Here is a 14,621-nt window from a genome sequence, read left to right as displayed (position 1 = left end):
TCACTACAACTGGGCGGAAACGCAAGACAGCGACCCTGCCGTCCGACTGGTGAAGGAGATGCTGACTCGGCCGGAGGCTCGCCTTGAACCAGACGCTCCGGAGGAAGCCAAACAACTATGGGCAGAGAAGAGTCGACTGTTCCTTTACAAAGGGAAGTTGTGCCGCAGAATGGTTAACTCCCGGACGCATGAATTACTCTGGCAAGTAGTGGTGCCACGAAGAGACGCAGCCATGGTGATGGAGGCATACCACGACGGAGCTGGACACTTCGGGTGGAAGAAGCTGGAGTTCCTGCTGCGCGAGCGGTTCCACTGGGTAGGCATGAGGGGAACCATTGAGAAGTGGTGCAGAGACTGTGGCCCGTGCAACCTGAGAAGGAAGGACCGCGCCAGCCAGAAGACTCCCCTGCAGTCCATCGTCACCCGGCAACCGTTGGAACTGGTAGCCTTGGATCATGTAAAACTGACCCCAAGCAGAAGTGGCTACGTCTACGCGTTAACCATCGTGGATCATTACTCCCGGTTTCTGGTTGTCGTCCCCGTCAAGGACTTAATGGCTCAAACAGCAGCTAGAGCCTTCCAGCAGCACTTTTGCCGTCCACACGGGTACCCGGACCAAGTACTGACGGACCAGGGACCTGCCTTTGAAGCGGAGGTCTTCCAGGAATTCTGCAATCTGTATGGCTGCCGGAAGATAAGGACGACACCCTACCATCCGCAGACTAATGGACTTTGTGAAAAAATGAACCAGGTGGTAATGGATCTTCTAAAAATGTTGCCCCTGGAAGAACGCAGTCTGTGGCCTGAAAAGTTGCCCGATCTGGTGGACCTATACAACCACATCCCGGTAGGTTCCACCAACTGTACCCCGGCTTACCTAATGAGGGCAAGACCTGGTAAGTTACCTGTTGACCTGGAAATGGGAGTCCTGACACCCGAGGACACTTCACCAGAAACAGACTGGGACACAGAGAGGCAGCAGCAGTACCGGAGAGTACAGGAGAGCGTGGAGCGAAGTCTCTGTCAGGCTAGGGAAAGACAAGAGAAAACTTATAACCAGTATGCTCCCGCTGTTCCCCTGGTACCCGGAGAGCAGGTCTTGAAGAGGAAGAGACGGCTCCACAAGTTGGACGACCAGTGGGAGAAGGCCCCTTACACCGTACTGCCCTCAAGCCACGAAAACCCGAAGGTCTGTACCATCAGTAAAGACGGAGGGGAAACCACAGCCATTGTATCCCGGGACCACCTGAAGAAGTGTCCCGAACAACTAAGAAACCCTGAAGAGGAACAAGAAGACCATCGACCCGTAGAGGAAAGGGAAGATATGGTTAGTACCGTGCTCGGGGACTTCCCTCGGTCTTGGACTCAAGTCAATGGTGCAGTTGTGGTACCCGTACTCACCTTCCTCCAACCATCATCCCAAGAACCTACGGAGCAACCGGTAGAGCTGGAAGAACAGCCGGTCCAGGAGGCAGAAGACTCTACACAAGCAGACCCGGAAAGTCAACCCTCTGCTTATAGTGAGCCTGCCATACCCCTAGTGAGCCAGAGGGCCCATAGACAGCTGCCCAGTTTACCCTTGACAGCTCCTACACCCTGTAGTTCAGGGCCAGACAGTCAGCTCCGTAGGTCCACTAGGGCCACTAGAGGCCAGCTACCCGCACGTTGGAGGATCTAAATGTTTAAGCTATCTTATAATGTTTACTTGTTTATAGTTGCTTGTGTATAATTTTGTGTTTCTAGTTCTTTTTAGGAGTCCTTGGTGGATTTACCGGGAATCCTTGTACATAGTTGGAGCGTAACCCAGGATGGACTAAAGACTGTTAAGGACTCGGGGCAGGACAGGCCCCTACCTGGTTACGTCTCCCTGTTTTGGTGAAATGGACACCTTGCTTTTCAAAACTGCACCCGGTTGCGGACACGCCGTAACCATCTTATGTGTTTTTCTTGTTGTATTGTTATTGCTATACCTTGTTATGTTTTTCTAAAAAAATATGTTTAGTCCCGGAGTACTAAATTTCACTAGGGGGGAATGTGACACCCCAGGGGTCTGGTTGCCACAGTGATAGAGATATTACGTCTGAGAGCAGGTGGGAGGTCCTTTGGTCAGGGATCCTGTGCATGCCACACCTCCTGCCCAGTCTTGGGAGGGGAAGGACTTCCCCTATATAAACCCGGGGCTGAGGCAGAGTGAGTGAGAAAGAAGACAGAACAAGAGTAGAGAAGAGAAGCAGCATAGCAAGAAACATCAGGAGCTCTGTGGGGAGCAGTGTTACAACGAGTCAGGGGCTGGCAGCTACAGAGCTCGCCCTGACTGAGAAGATTTCTAACCGGACCCGGAGTCCGAGGCTGTGGGGACTAACTCCTACCCAGCAGCAGAAACCGTCCGGCAGAGGATTTCAGGTCCTCTGGCCCAGAAGCCCGAAGGCACGGTCACACGCGTGGGACCAGCACCGCCATCGTGGAGCGGAAGCCATTAGAAGGCCCCGAGTCACCGGCCATAAGGGTGAGCACCACACGGTACACTCAGGGACGTGGGCTACTTATTCCCGCCTCTAGCAAGGTAGCCAGAAGAGTACAGTTAGTTGGGAAGGCCTACAACTCCGCCTGGCCAGGGGAAATCCCATCTGCTCAAGGACTGACCAGGCCCCTATCACTAGCAAGTACTCCGGGAGGGTCTATCTTTGTCACCAGTAAAGACCCTGAACTACACCGCACCGTCTCTGAGTGGTTCCTGCTACCCCCATCATCCACGTCGGCTGCCCTGAGGCCATACCCCTCCCGTTGGGGGTTATACCATCCACGCTGCACCATCCTTCCACCGGCCTCAGCGGTCTGCCCCGCAGCGGCAGCTCCATAGCTGCATTCAACGGGTGGCGTAGTCACAAACCATCTACTGCTAGTACATCGCCGCTCAGTTTGACTCCCTGGGCACGGACCGGGTCACCGCCACGAGACTACAACCCTCAAGAGATCCGGCTCCGGGTAAGCTCCCGCGTGCGCAACGCAGCGCGACACAGGCCCAGGGGCGCGTCACATGCACAATCTGCATGCGTTTTTTCTGCCAGGGAGATGCAGAAATGATGCAGAAATTTTCTGCTTCATTTCTGCATCGTGTGCACATACCCTAAGAATTGATTTCCATGTAAAACATCACCCACATTAAGAACATGAAAAAGGCTTCTCCTCTGTGTGAATTCTTTGGTGACTAAGAAGTGATGATTTCTTCACAAAACATTTCCCACATTCTGAACAGGAAAAAGGTTTCTCCCCTGTGTGGGTTCTCTGATGTCTGATAAAACTAGTCATGTGTGTAAAACATTTTCCACATTCTGAGCATGAGAAAGGCTTCTCCCCTGTGTGGATTCTCTGATGATTAACCATAACCGATTTATAGTTAAAACATTTCCCACATTCTGAACAGGAAAAAGGTTTCTCCCCTGTGTGGGTTCTCTGATGATTATAAAGCCCCGATTTCCGGTTAAAACATTTTCCACATTCTGAACAGGAAAAATGTTTCTCCCCTGTGTGAGTTCTCTGGTGATTAACCAAAACCAATTTATGGTTAAAACATTTCCCACATTCTGAACAGGAAAAAGGCTTCTCCCCTGTGTGAGTTCTCTGGTGATTAATCAAAACTGATTTATGGTTAAAACATTTCCCACATTCTGAACATGAATAAGGCATCTCCCCTGTGTGGATTCTCTGATGTATAACAAGCTCTGATTTGTAGTTAAAACCATTCCCACATTCTAAACAGGAAAAAGGCTTCTCCCCTGTGTGAGTTCTCTGGTGATTAATCAAAACTGATTTATGGTTAAAACATTTCCCACATTCTAAACAGGAAAATGTCTTCTCCCCTGTGTGATTTCTCTGCCTCGCAAGATCTGATCTGCGAATTTTTTCTTGTTTAAGAAGAGTATTTTTATATTCTGAACGTGAAAATGGCTTCTTTGCTTTAGGAGCAGTTCGTTTTTTAATGCTTATTTTGTAACTTTGATTTTCCTTAGTAGTCGCTAATGAATCAGAAGACAGGACCTGTTTCAAAGGATTAGATGATTGATCTTTGCTGTGAAGGGATGATGGTATATCTGGAGTAATGGCATTCACTTCAATTGCATCTTGTTGGATCTCAATCTCATGTGATTTAAAAATTGAAGATGTCAGTTGTCCTTCTGATCTCCTGGTACAGTCATCTGCCAAGAATAAAATTAAGTATTATTTTTGAATAAAATATTCTTACATTTTTTTAACATTTTTACTTAAAGTGTCTGTAAAAATGGCAAGCTACGTAAAAAAAAAAAAAAAAGAATTATTCACCAAGTCAATTACAGTTCACAGTCTAAAAGACTGTGCCCAAACCACATTTAGCATTCATGTATTTGGCATCACTATAGTGAGAAGAACCCACTTAATTTATCTGGGCACTGTGTGTTGGGTAATAAAATGGCATTTTTGCAATTTTCACTCTCCAACATCCACTGCGTGCTAATTTAGGGAAAGTGCCTGTGGAGTCAAAATAGTCACTACTCCTATAGATTAATTCCCTGAAGGTTATAATTTCCAAGATGGAGTCACTTTATGGGGATTTCTACTGCTCTGGTTTTCTTTCATTTTGTCATATCAAGGTTTCTGCAAATGGTGGGTCCCATTTTCTCTGGGATCTGCTCCTGCAATGTCTGCTTCTGTCACCAGGAGCCTTATTCATCCTGCAGGCGGCGCTGGTGATGGAGGAGACGTCGGAACCAGAAGCTCTGGCGGCGCAGGCTCTGTCTAGCCATTAAGATTAGGGTTGCTGGGACCTGTAGTATCATCCGGTCTGGCAGTGTGGGTGTGTGTGCTGTCCAGCTGGAGTAATCTGCTCCCTCCTTCAGAGAATTGGAAAGCACCGCACCCTACTAAAGCTGGAAGCATATTGCTGGAAGCTGCCAGATACAGCCTTGTTCTCCTCTGGTTCAGTCCTCTGTGCTCAGCTCTCGGCTTGTGTATTTGTTTCTGTTGTGACCTCGGCCCGTTTACTGACTACTCGTTTCTTCTGATTTTGTATTTTCTCTGCCCTCCTGGTTCTGACCCGAATACCAGACTATTCTTCCCATCTCACACCACAGAACAGCAGGTAACACAGTGGCCCAAGCCTACGGGCCTCTGTGTAAGTCCAGATCCATGTAGAGGGGTTAAAGAGAATCTGCCACCCCCTGGGAGTTTGAGACCTATAGTATGGGCATACAGGTTATAGAAAACTAGATCTATACATGCCTGTATGGCCCATAGTAGAGGTCTGCTTGCAGCGAAATGGAGTTTTATAAAATCCGTTATCACATGCTTGGCGTCCCCCGGATGCCAAGAAGTCCCCGCCTATCTGCTTATTTAGCATGTTCCCCACCTCCCCTGCACATCACAGGGACCTGTGACGTGCACTGGTTTAACTCATTTCCCGCGCATGCGCAATGCGACGCTCACATCAGGAGAGCTTTGTTTCCTCCCGGTCCGTTTGTCTCTGCACTGCTCCGCAGTCGCAACGCTCATGTGCAGGGGGACATGCTACATAAGCAGATAGGTGGGGATTTCTGGGCTAACTAAAGAGATAGGCGGGGATTTCTTGGTGTCCGGGGGACGCTAAGCATGTGAAGACAGATTTTATAAAACTCAATTTCACTGCAAGCAGACCTCTACTATGGGCCATACAGGTATGTATAGATTTACTTTTCTATAACCTGTATGCCCATATTAGAGGTCTCACATCTCCCAGGGGATGAGAGATTTCCTTTAAAGAAGTTAAAGGGGTGATGGGCAAAACTGTGACTATAGACCATAACACATCTACTGAAGAAATCAAGCTGAACAGGCTTCTTTATAAAAAAAAAAAGAGTAAATAGTGGTGAAACCTCTCGGGGGTAATTAGAGCATGTGGTTCTTGGCAATCTAAATTATCGCTAAGTGCCAATATTTTCAGATCAGATGAGTTTCAAGAAGAAACATTAGACGTTTTAAATGAACTTTTTATAAATAGTGCAGAGCCGAGGTGTCTTAAATTTAGACCTCGGGCATTGGGAAGACGTAATGGAGACCTTTTTTAAAGACTACCAGGGAGTTACAGATTCACATAAGTGAGGCCGGCCGATCCCACCACAATCAAACTATCATAGAGAATGAACCTGGAAAAAAAGACATAAAAAATATGTTACATCGCCAACAAGAACATATGTATGAGGGGAGAACTCCAACATTAAAGCGGACTTACACTTACTGCTTACTGTATTTATGGTGGACCACTGGAGCTACAATAACCTGATCAGAAGAGTGGAGAAAGTATTAGCGCCCCCCATTTCAGGAGAGATTGTGCAGTAATCTGAATTCCTTAGGATTGAAAACATAATGTAATTTATGACGTGAAGTGAATCCAACATACCAGGGCTCGAGTCATGCCAACACATCTCCTGCAGGTGTAAATATTACAGTATATTACAGCCATCAGCCAAGCACAGCTTAGAGATACAGGTGCTTCTCAATAAATTAGAATATCATCAAAAAGTTAATTTATTTCAGTTCTTCAATACAAAAAGTGAAACTCATATATTATATAGAGTCATTACAAACAGAGTGATCTATTTCAAGTGTTTATTTCTGTTAATGTTGATGATTATGGCTTACAGTCAATGAAAACACAAAAGTCATTATCTCAGTAAATTAGAATAATTAAAAAAAAACACCTGCAAAGGCTTCCTATGCGTTTAAAAAGGTCCCTTAGTCTGTTTCAGTAGGCTCCACAATCATGGGGAAGACTGCTGACTTGACAGATGTCTAGAAGGCAGTCACTTACACACTCCACAAGGAGGGTAAGCCACAAAAGGTCATTTCTACAGAAGCTGGCTGTTCACAGAGTGCTGTATCCAAGCATATTAATGGAAAGTTGAGTGGAAGGAAAAAGTGTGGTAGAAAAAGGTGCACAAGCAACCGGGATAACTGCGGCCTTGAAAGGATTGTTAAGAAAAGGCCATTCAAAAATTTGGGGGGAGATTCACAAGAAGTGGACTGCTGCTCGAGTCATTGCTTCAAGAGCCACCACACACAGACGTATCCAGTACATGTGTTACAAGTGTCGCATTCCTTGTGTCAAGCCACTCATGACCAACAGACAACGCCAGAAGCGTCTTACCTGGGCCAAGGAGAAAAAGACCTGGACTGTTGCTCAGTGGTCCAAGCTGTTGTTTTCAGGTGAAAGTAAATTTTGCATTTCATTTGGAAAGCAAGGTCCTAGAGTCTGGAGGAAGAGTGGAGAGGCCACAATCCAAGCTGCTGAAGGTCTAGTGTGAAGTTTCCACAATCCGTGATGGTTTGGGGAGCCATGTCATCTGGTGGTGTAGGTCCACTATGTTTTATCAAGACCAAAGTCAGCGCAGCCGTCTACCATGAAATTTTAGAGCACTTCATGCTTCCCTCTGCCGACAAGCTTTTTGGAGATGGAAATTTCATTCTGCAGCAGGACTTGTCACCTGTCCACACTGCCAAAACTACCAATACCTGGTTTAAAAACAACAGTATCAATGTCCAGCAACTCGCCTGACCTTAACCCCATAGCGAATCTATGGGGTATTGTCAAGAGAAAGAAGAGAGACACCAGAGCCAACTATGAAGACGAGCTGAAGGCTGTTATCAAAGCAACCTGGCCTTCCATAACACCTCAGCAGTGCCACAGGCTGATCGCCTCCATGCCGTGCAGCACTAATGCAGTAATTGATGCAAAAGGAGCCCAGACCAAGTATTGCGTGCATTTACTAAACATACATTTCGGTAGGCCAACATTTCGGATTTTAAAAACATTTTTCAAGCTGTTGTTATAAAGTATTCTAATTTACTGAGATAATGACTCAGTGACAGCGTCACCTCGAGTATTTAAAACTGGGCGCCGCCATCTTGGACACAGTCGCCCGGGATCAGACAGTGTAGGGGGAGTGCTGATGAGCTAGGGAGAGATTTATACTGCAAAATACTTAGTTTAGGGTCTCTAAAGCCTGCCAAATCAAACAAACAGTCCTTCTCAGGACTAATATCCATCCCAGATATCAGGCAGGCAGCCAGGCTGTATAGTAGACGCAGTAGTTATACCAACAAACACTGCATTACAGTCCTGTGTGCTGCTGCTCAAATTGCTAGACTTAGTCCCAGGTCTCGGGGGCCAGGAAAAATCCTTTTTTTTTTCATCTAAATCCTCTTTTTTTTTTTTTTTTCCCTCCGTCAGACTGTACAAATACCCGTCTTATTAACCTTTTGGTGTCCCCCCCCCCAAAAAAAGAGTGTGTCTGTGAGTGTTCAGACACAAATATATCTGTTTAAAAGATTCTGGTGTAGGCCAGATAACTATAACTGTGGTTTTGCAGTTCCATGGTTCAAATCTCTATATTATCCAGCTTTTTGCCTTTTTTTCCGTAAAAAAAACAGTAATAGTGTCTTGCTGACTGTTCAGACACAAATATATCTGTTTAAAACATTCTGGTGTAGGCCAGAGAAATAGAACTGTGGTTTTCCTCTTCCATGGTTCTATTCTCCTTTTTATTACCCTATTTCCATTGATAGTGCGAGTGTAAGCTATTTTACTTAATTTACAATGGGCAAGGCGCGTAGCAAGGGACGTGGAACTGGACGTTCTGGTGATGGTGCGTGTAGAGGACTGGGCCGTGGCCAAGGTGAAAATGTGCCACAACCAACAGCCACATCTTCTCGCTCCCACTTCTTGACCGAATTACTAGGGAAGCACACAACACCAGTATTGCGAACTGATGAGTGTGAACAGGTTATTAATTGGATAGCAGATAATACTTCCAGTTACCTGGGCACCACCACCTCCGGTCTGTCTTCCACACGGTCAAGTTTTAGTGAGTCTTGACCGCATACTCCTCCTCACCCTGGTGCTCCTTCCTCCCACCATGCCGAGTGTCGTCAGACAGCAACTGATCCCACAGTTGGACACTCTGAAGAGCTGTTCACTGGTCCATTTCCATATTTGTGCCCCTCGCCTGCTGCGCTTCAAGTGGTGGAAGAGGAGATCCCATGTAGCGATCCCAAATATTTGAACAGCTACGGCCACAGAAAGGCGACACTGGCAATTTGTCACAAGAGGTGGACGATGACGAGACACAATTGCCACGAAGGGAGGAGGAGGATCGTGGTGCGCAAGTGGAAGAGGAGGAGGTGGTGGATGATCTAGTAACTGACCCAACGTGGCAGGAGGACACGCAGAGCGAGGCCAGCAGCACAAGGGGGATGGAGGCAGAGTACCCCAACAGGCAGGAAGAAGCAGTGTGGTGGCCACACACAGAAGGTGGGCAACCGTTCCCCGTAACACCAACACGAGGGACGTTGCCAGTACAACCGGTAGGTCTTCCACAGTCTGGAAGATTTTTAAAGACTCTGCTAATAACCCCAAAAAGGCCATTTGTACCACCTGCCATGCCAGCATCAGCAGGGGTAACAAAAGTACCAGCCTGACCACCACCAGCATGATCAGGCACATGTCAGCAAAGCACCCCCAGGGTCCACGACCAGTGTCAGCGGGTGTCACCACTGCTTTTTCCGCTGTTGTGCGTGTAAGAGAACCCCCTGTTGTGCGTGCAAGGCAATCCCCTGTCCATACTGCATGCAAAGATGCCCCCTCCTTTCAGTCTTCACTTGTTATGGCAGTTTCTCAAGAAACAGCATCAACGTCCACATCCCACCGCAGCGTTCAATTGTCCATATCCCAAACCTTTGAATGAAAGAACAAATTCGCATCCAACGCCCCACAGGCCACGGTCCTAAATTCACACATTTCACGACTGCTTGCACTGTAAATGCTGCCTTTTAGGCTGGTAGAGATGGAATCCTTCCGCAACCTTATGGCGGTGGCAGTCCCTCGGTACTCGATCCCCAGCCGACACTATTTTGCCCGGTGTGCCAACCCCGCACTACACATGCTCATGTCCCAAAACATCTGCCGTGCCCTCAACAACGCAGTTACTGGGAGAGTCCACCTGACAACGGACACGTGGACAAGTGCTTGCGGCCAGGGATGGTACATCTCCCTGACGGCACACTGGGTAAACATAGTGGAAGCCGGGACCCAGTTGGACCTTGGGACGGAACACATCCTCCCCACACCGAGGATTGTGGGCCCAATGTCAGTCAGAGTTGCCCCCACAGTGTACATCTCCTGCGTATCATCCTCCTCCTCATGTTCAGCCTCCATCTAAGATATCACCACGTCAGTTACAAGCTGGAAGCACTGCAGTACTGCCTCTGCCAAGTGGCAACAGGCTGTGCTGAAACTCATAAGCTTAAGTGATAAACCTCACACTGCTTGTGAGTTCTGGATAGCTGTGAAAGAGCAGGCAGATCTGTGGCTGAGACCGCTGAACCTACATCCAGGCATGGTCGTGTGTGACAATGGCCGTAACCTGGTGGCGGCTCTGAGGAGAGGCGAGATCACACACGTAACATGCCTGGCTCATGTGCTTAACCTCGTGGTTCAGAGGTTTCTTAAATCGTACCCCGAGTTGCCAGATCTGCTCGTCAAAGTACGCCTCCTGTCAGCTCACTTTCGGAAGTCGGCTACAGCTTCCCTGTGTTGCAGCAGCGTTTGGTGTGTGATGTCCCCACACGTTGGAACTCCATCCTCCATATGTTACAAAGGATTTGTGAGCACAACAGAGCAGTTGTGGAGTACCAGCCACAACAAGGCCTTCGATTTTCAGGTCAGACTCCACACATAAGACCTCAGGAGTGGACCTGGATGTCTGACATATGTACCATCCTGACAAACTTTGAGGAGTCCACCAAGATGGTGAGTGGCGATGACGCCATCATTAGCGTCAGCATCCCACTTGTCTGTCCTTTGCAACGTGCTCTGCAGAGAATTAAAGAGGAGGCATTGCAGCCAGAGTATGATGAGATGGATCAAGAAGCCGTAGCGGTCGATTACACACAGCCCAGCCTCATCTCATCCCAACGTGCATTGGGGGACAATGAGGGAGAGGAGGAGGAGGAGGAAGAACAGGAGCCAACTGTCATACCGTCGGTTCAGGGTGGGTGGCCTGAGGACGGGGGGAGGAGGAGGAGAGCATGGTCAGTCGTCATCTTGGTGAGGACACGGAAGTCTTGCCTGTTAGCAGTCTGGCACGCATGGCTGACTTTATGTTACGCTGCCTGACCACTCTGAACTCCACAGCTCTTCCAAGGGGCATTAAAACCGTCTTGTTAAGCTACTGTGACCTCCACGTCTCTTCCAAGGGGCATTGATATTGTCTTTTTATTCCACTGCGACCTCCACCACTCTTCCAAGGGGCATTAAAACCATCTTGTTAAGCTACTGTGACCTCCACGTCTCTTTCAAGGGGCATTAAAACCGTCTTGTTAAACCACTCTGAACTCCACAGCTCTTCCAAGGGGCATTGAAATGTTGTTTTTAATTACCTCTAATCACCACTGACTCTTCCAACGGGCATTGCATTTCCTCCTAATTTTAGTCAGCTTTTGCTTTTCAATGCATAGGCGAAAACTAAGGGAGACCCACTCCCCAATAATGGGTAGAAGGTTTTGAGTACGCTGTAATCCACGTCTGTTTCCAGGGGCATTGAAGTTCCTCATAATTTTTGGAAATCCTTCCATTCACTGCTTAGGCCAACAGTGTACAGGAGACCCAGTTGCTATAAATGGAAAAAACGGTTTAGTTAAGGCCCTCTAACCTCCATGTTACTTCCAAGGGGCATTGGAGTGTCTCAAAATATTTGGTAGGCATTGCACTCACTGTATGGGCTATAACTGTGTAGCCGAACCGCTCCTTTTTGTACAGAAACATATTCTACTAGACATGTGTTGTTGACTGGCCTAATATTAATGTGAATGGTCCCTGTTCCTCCTGCTCTTTCTCCTTTGCCACCACCTCATCCATCATTCATCACCTGAAGCTTTGTTTTAATGGGAGTCATAGAATTGGGATAGTAGCAGGAAAACATCCAGCAATCCTCGGAGGAGGTAGGATATGCGCCAAAATGCTGACCACCTCAGGCCTAGCCGCTACTACATACATGCGCTTGCATTCCAAGGAACAGAAAGCTAAGGAGATGGATGGCCTCATGATCATGAATGATTTACTCGTGGTGTAGGAGGCCGACCACTGCTGCTGTCTACCTTCTGAACTTTGTGTTGAAGCCTGATTGACCCAGGACCCGCAATCCTCTATATCTGGAGGACGTGTTGCATCCCAGTGTCCAACTGTGTCCTGGATTCCACAATATTAACCCAGTGTGAAGGCGTCAGTGAGATGGACCATCCCTGGCCACATTCACTTGTCCACGTGTTTGGGGTTAGGCTGTCTTTCCCACTAAATGCACTGGGGATGGCACAGGTAATGTTTTGGCATGCGCGCTTGTGTATAAGGAGCACCGGGACAAATAGGGGTGGCTGGGGACCGTTTTTGGACACCCGGCCGCCCCCAGGGGGTGGGGGACCGTGTGTGGGCACCCGGCCGCGGGGCGGCGGGGGACCGAGTATGGACACCCGGCTGCAGGGCGGCTGGGGACCGAGTATGGACACATACGGCCGCGGGGCGGCTGGGGACAGAGTATGGACACCCGGCCACCCCCTGGTGGCTGGGGACCAAGAGTGGACACCCGGCCGCCGGGCGGCTGGGGACTGAGTATGGATACCAGGCCGCCGACGCAGCCGTGAAGTGGTGGCCAGATTCCGCCTCCACATGCCTAAAAGGCCCAATTTGAAGTGCAAGCAAGCAAACAGTATGGTATTGCAGCCTGGGGCTGGGTGGGTGGCAGGCTGCATACTTGCGCTTGCATTGCAAGGAATGGGGGAGGTACAATGGAACACTACCCTGGGACAAGGACTTGCACGGGGATAGTTGCAAGTCTGCATCTTCTGATGCGGCAAGGATCACTTCTGATGGGCACACTTTTAGGCAGTGACCTGGGTGTCAGAGATGCCTCCAGGGGTCTTCCCCATGCTGTTCCCATGTCTTTTCAGCACTGTATGCATGTGTCACACAGCACATGGCCAGATAAGGTTGTAAAATGTTAAAATTATATTTCCCGGTGAATGCATTTGTCATGGTTGAAAGCAATACAAAAGTGCAAAAATGCATAAAAAATGCTACTTGTGAACATAGCCCAAGGTGTGGAGGAATATTTTTGGTTTTGGTTATTTATTTTACCTTATACACAAGTCTTTACCCTGGAAAGGAAGTTCCTTAACATATTTCACAGGAAAACCGTTTCAGTTTCGTTTTTGAACGTTTTATTGTGAGCCCGTAAAAGTGGCTTAATACCTCTGACCACGTTGTTGACACCACTGACCTGGGGGTCAGAAATGCTTCCTGGGGCGATCCTCATGCTGTCCCCATGTCATTTGAGCACTGTCACTATCGTTTTGGGCACTTTTTAGGCTTTCTACAGACTGCCGCGGGTGCCGCCGCAAAAATGCTCGGGTCTCCCATAGACTAACATTCGGCTCGTTGCTCAGGTTGAGCACCCGAGTATCACGGTGAGCTCTGCCTGAACTTCGAGCACCCGAGCATTTTAGTGCTCGCTCAACACTAGTTACTACTCACCTGGGAGGTTATCTGTAGAAATCATCTCTTTACACCACTCATCACCCCTCACATATGTCTCTGTAGTATTAATATGGGTCAGATCTTCACCCTGAAACAAATATTGTAAAAGTCACAGACAGTTAGAGAAGTCACATCTATGATCAGCTCTAATCCTGCCATCTCTACCGTTCTCATTACACAAGTATAAAACATATAATACTGGTGGATAAAACAAGACTGAACACAAGACCTACACATCATAGGGGAGATCTCATGACACCTTCTCTCCATCTACCTGATGATCCTGAGGAACATTGGGATCTTCTTGTTTACAATCCTGTGGAAGAAGAGGATGGGGACATCTCTCTGGTGTTGTCCTCTTACTGGATAGATCTGGAGGAAACACATACAGGGGCTGAATTCATTCTTTACATACAGATAATTATAGGCCGTGTGTATTTAGTCCTGTCTATTACCTGGTGATGTGAGGGGCTGGGGAACCTCCATCATGACGTCCTTGTACAGATCTTTGTGTCCTTCTAAATATTCCCACTCCTCCATGGAGAAATAGACAGCGACATCCTGACATCTTATAGGAACCTGACACATACAATGATACAGTCATTCCCCCGATCCCTTCATAGTGTTACTGTATAATGTCCCAGCATTCCTCATTCCCAGCAGTGTCACCTCTCCAGTCAGCAGCTCAATCATCTTGTAGGTGAGTTCTAGGATCTTCTGGTCATTGATGTCCTCATGTATCAGGGGGTGAGGTGGAGGCCCTGTGATTGGGCTCAGGGGTCTTCCCCATCCCCCAGACATAGGGTCCTGACAGCGCTCACTAGAGGTCTTCTTCACTACTGTGTAATCCTGGTTATGGAGAGACACATTAATAAATCTAACTACAGACATTTCCAGAGTCCTCACCTCTCCAGTTCTGTCCATCTGTTATTCCCATAGATAAGAATGATGTAATGTGACATCATCAGAATCTCTCACCTCTCCAGTAAGCCGGAAGAGGATCTCTAGGGTGAGGTGTAATATCCTC

At 48.0% G+C, this 14,621-nt stretch overlaps 1 protein-coding gene across 1 annotated transcript in view; it reads right to left on the bottom strand.

Annotated features, from left to right (window-relative positions):
* LOC141191602 (uncharacterized) overlaps positions 1 to 14,182 on the bottom strand; it is a 66,780-nt gene extending 52,598 nt beyond the window's left edge. The window contains exons 1-4 of the mRNA XM_073661532.1: positions 14,050 to 14,182; positions 13,869 to 13,966; positions 13,592 to 13,682; positions 3,190 to 4,196 (exon numbers count right to left, since the gene is read on the bottom strand). Coding sequence (XP_073517633.1) covers positions 3,190 to 4,196; positions 13,592 to 13,682; positions 13,869 to 13,966; positions 14,050 to 14,182 — 1,329 coding nt within the window. The remainder of the gene's footprint in view (positions 1 to 3,189; positions 4,197 to 13,591; positions 13,683 to 13,868; positions 13,967 to 14,049) is intronic.
* Positions 14,183 to 14,621: the final 439 nt, after the last annotated feature.

This window comes from Phyllobates terribilis, unplaced genomic scaffold (assembly GCF_046119375.1).
Source record: "Phyllobates terribilis strain yellow unplaced genomic scaffold, ASM4611937v1 Scaffold_47__1_contigs__length_9908305, whole genome shotgun sequence".
In the NCBI taxonomy this organism is placed as follows: Eukaryota; Metazoa; Chordata; class Amphibia; order Anura; family Dendrobatidae; genus Phyllobates; species Phyllobates terribilis.
Note: the sequence above shows the minus strand (reverse complement) of the source record. Positions and strands in the feature narration are given on the sequence as shown.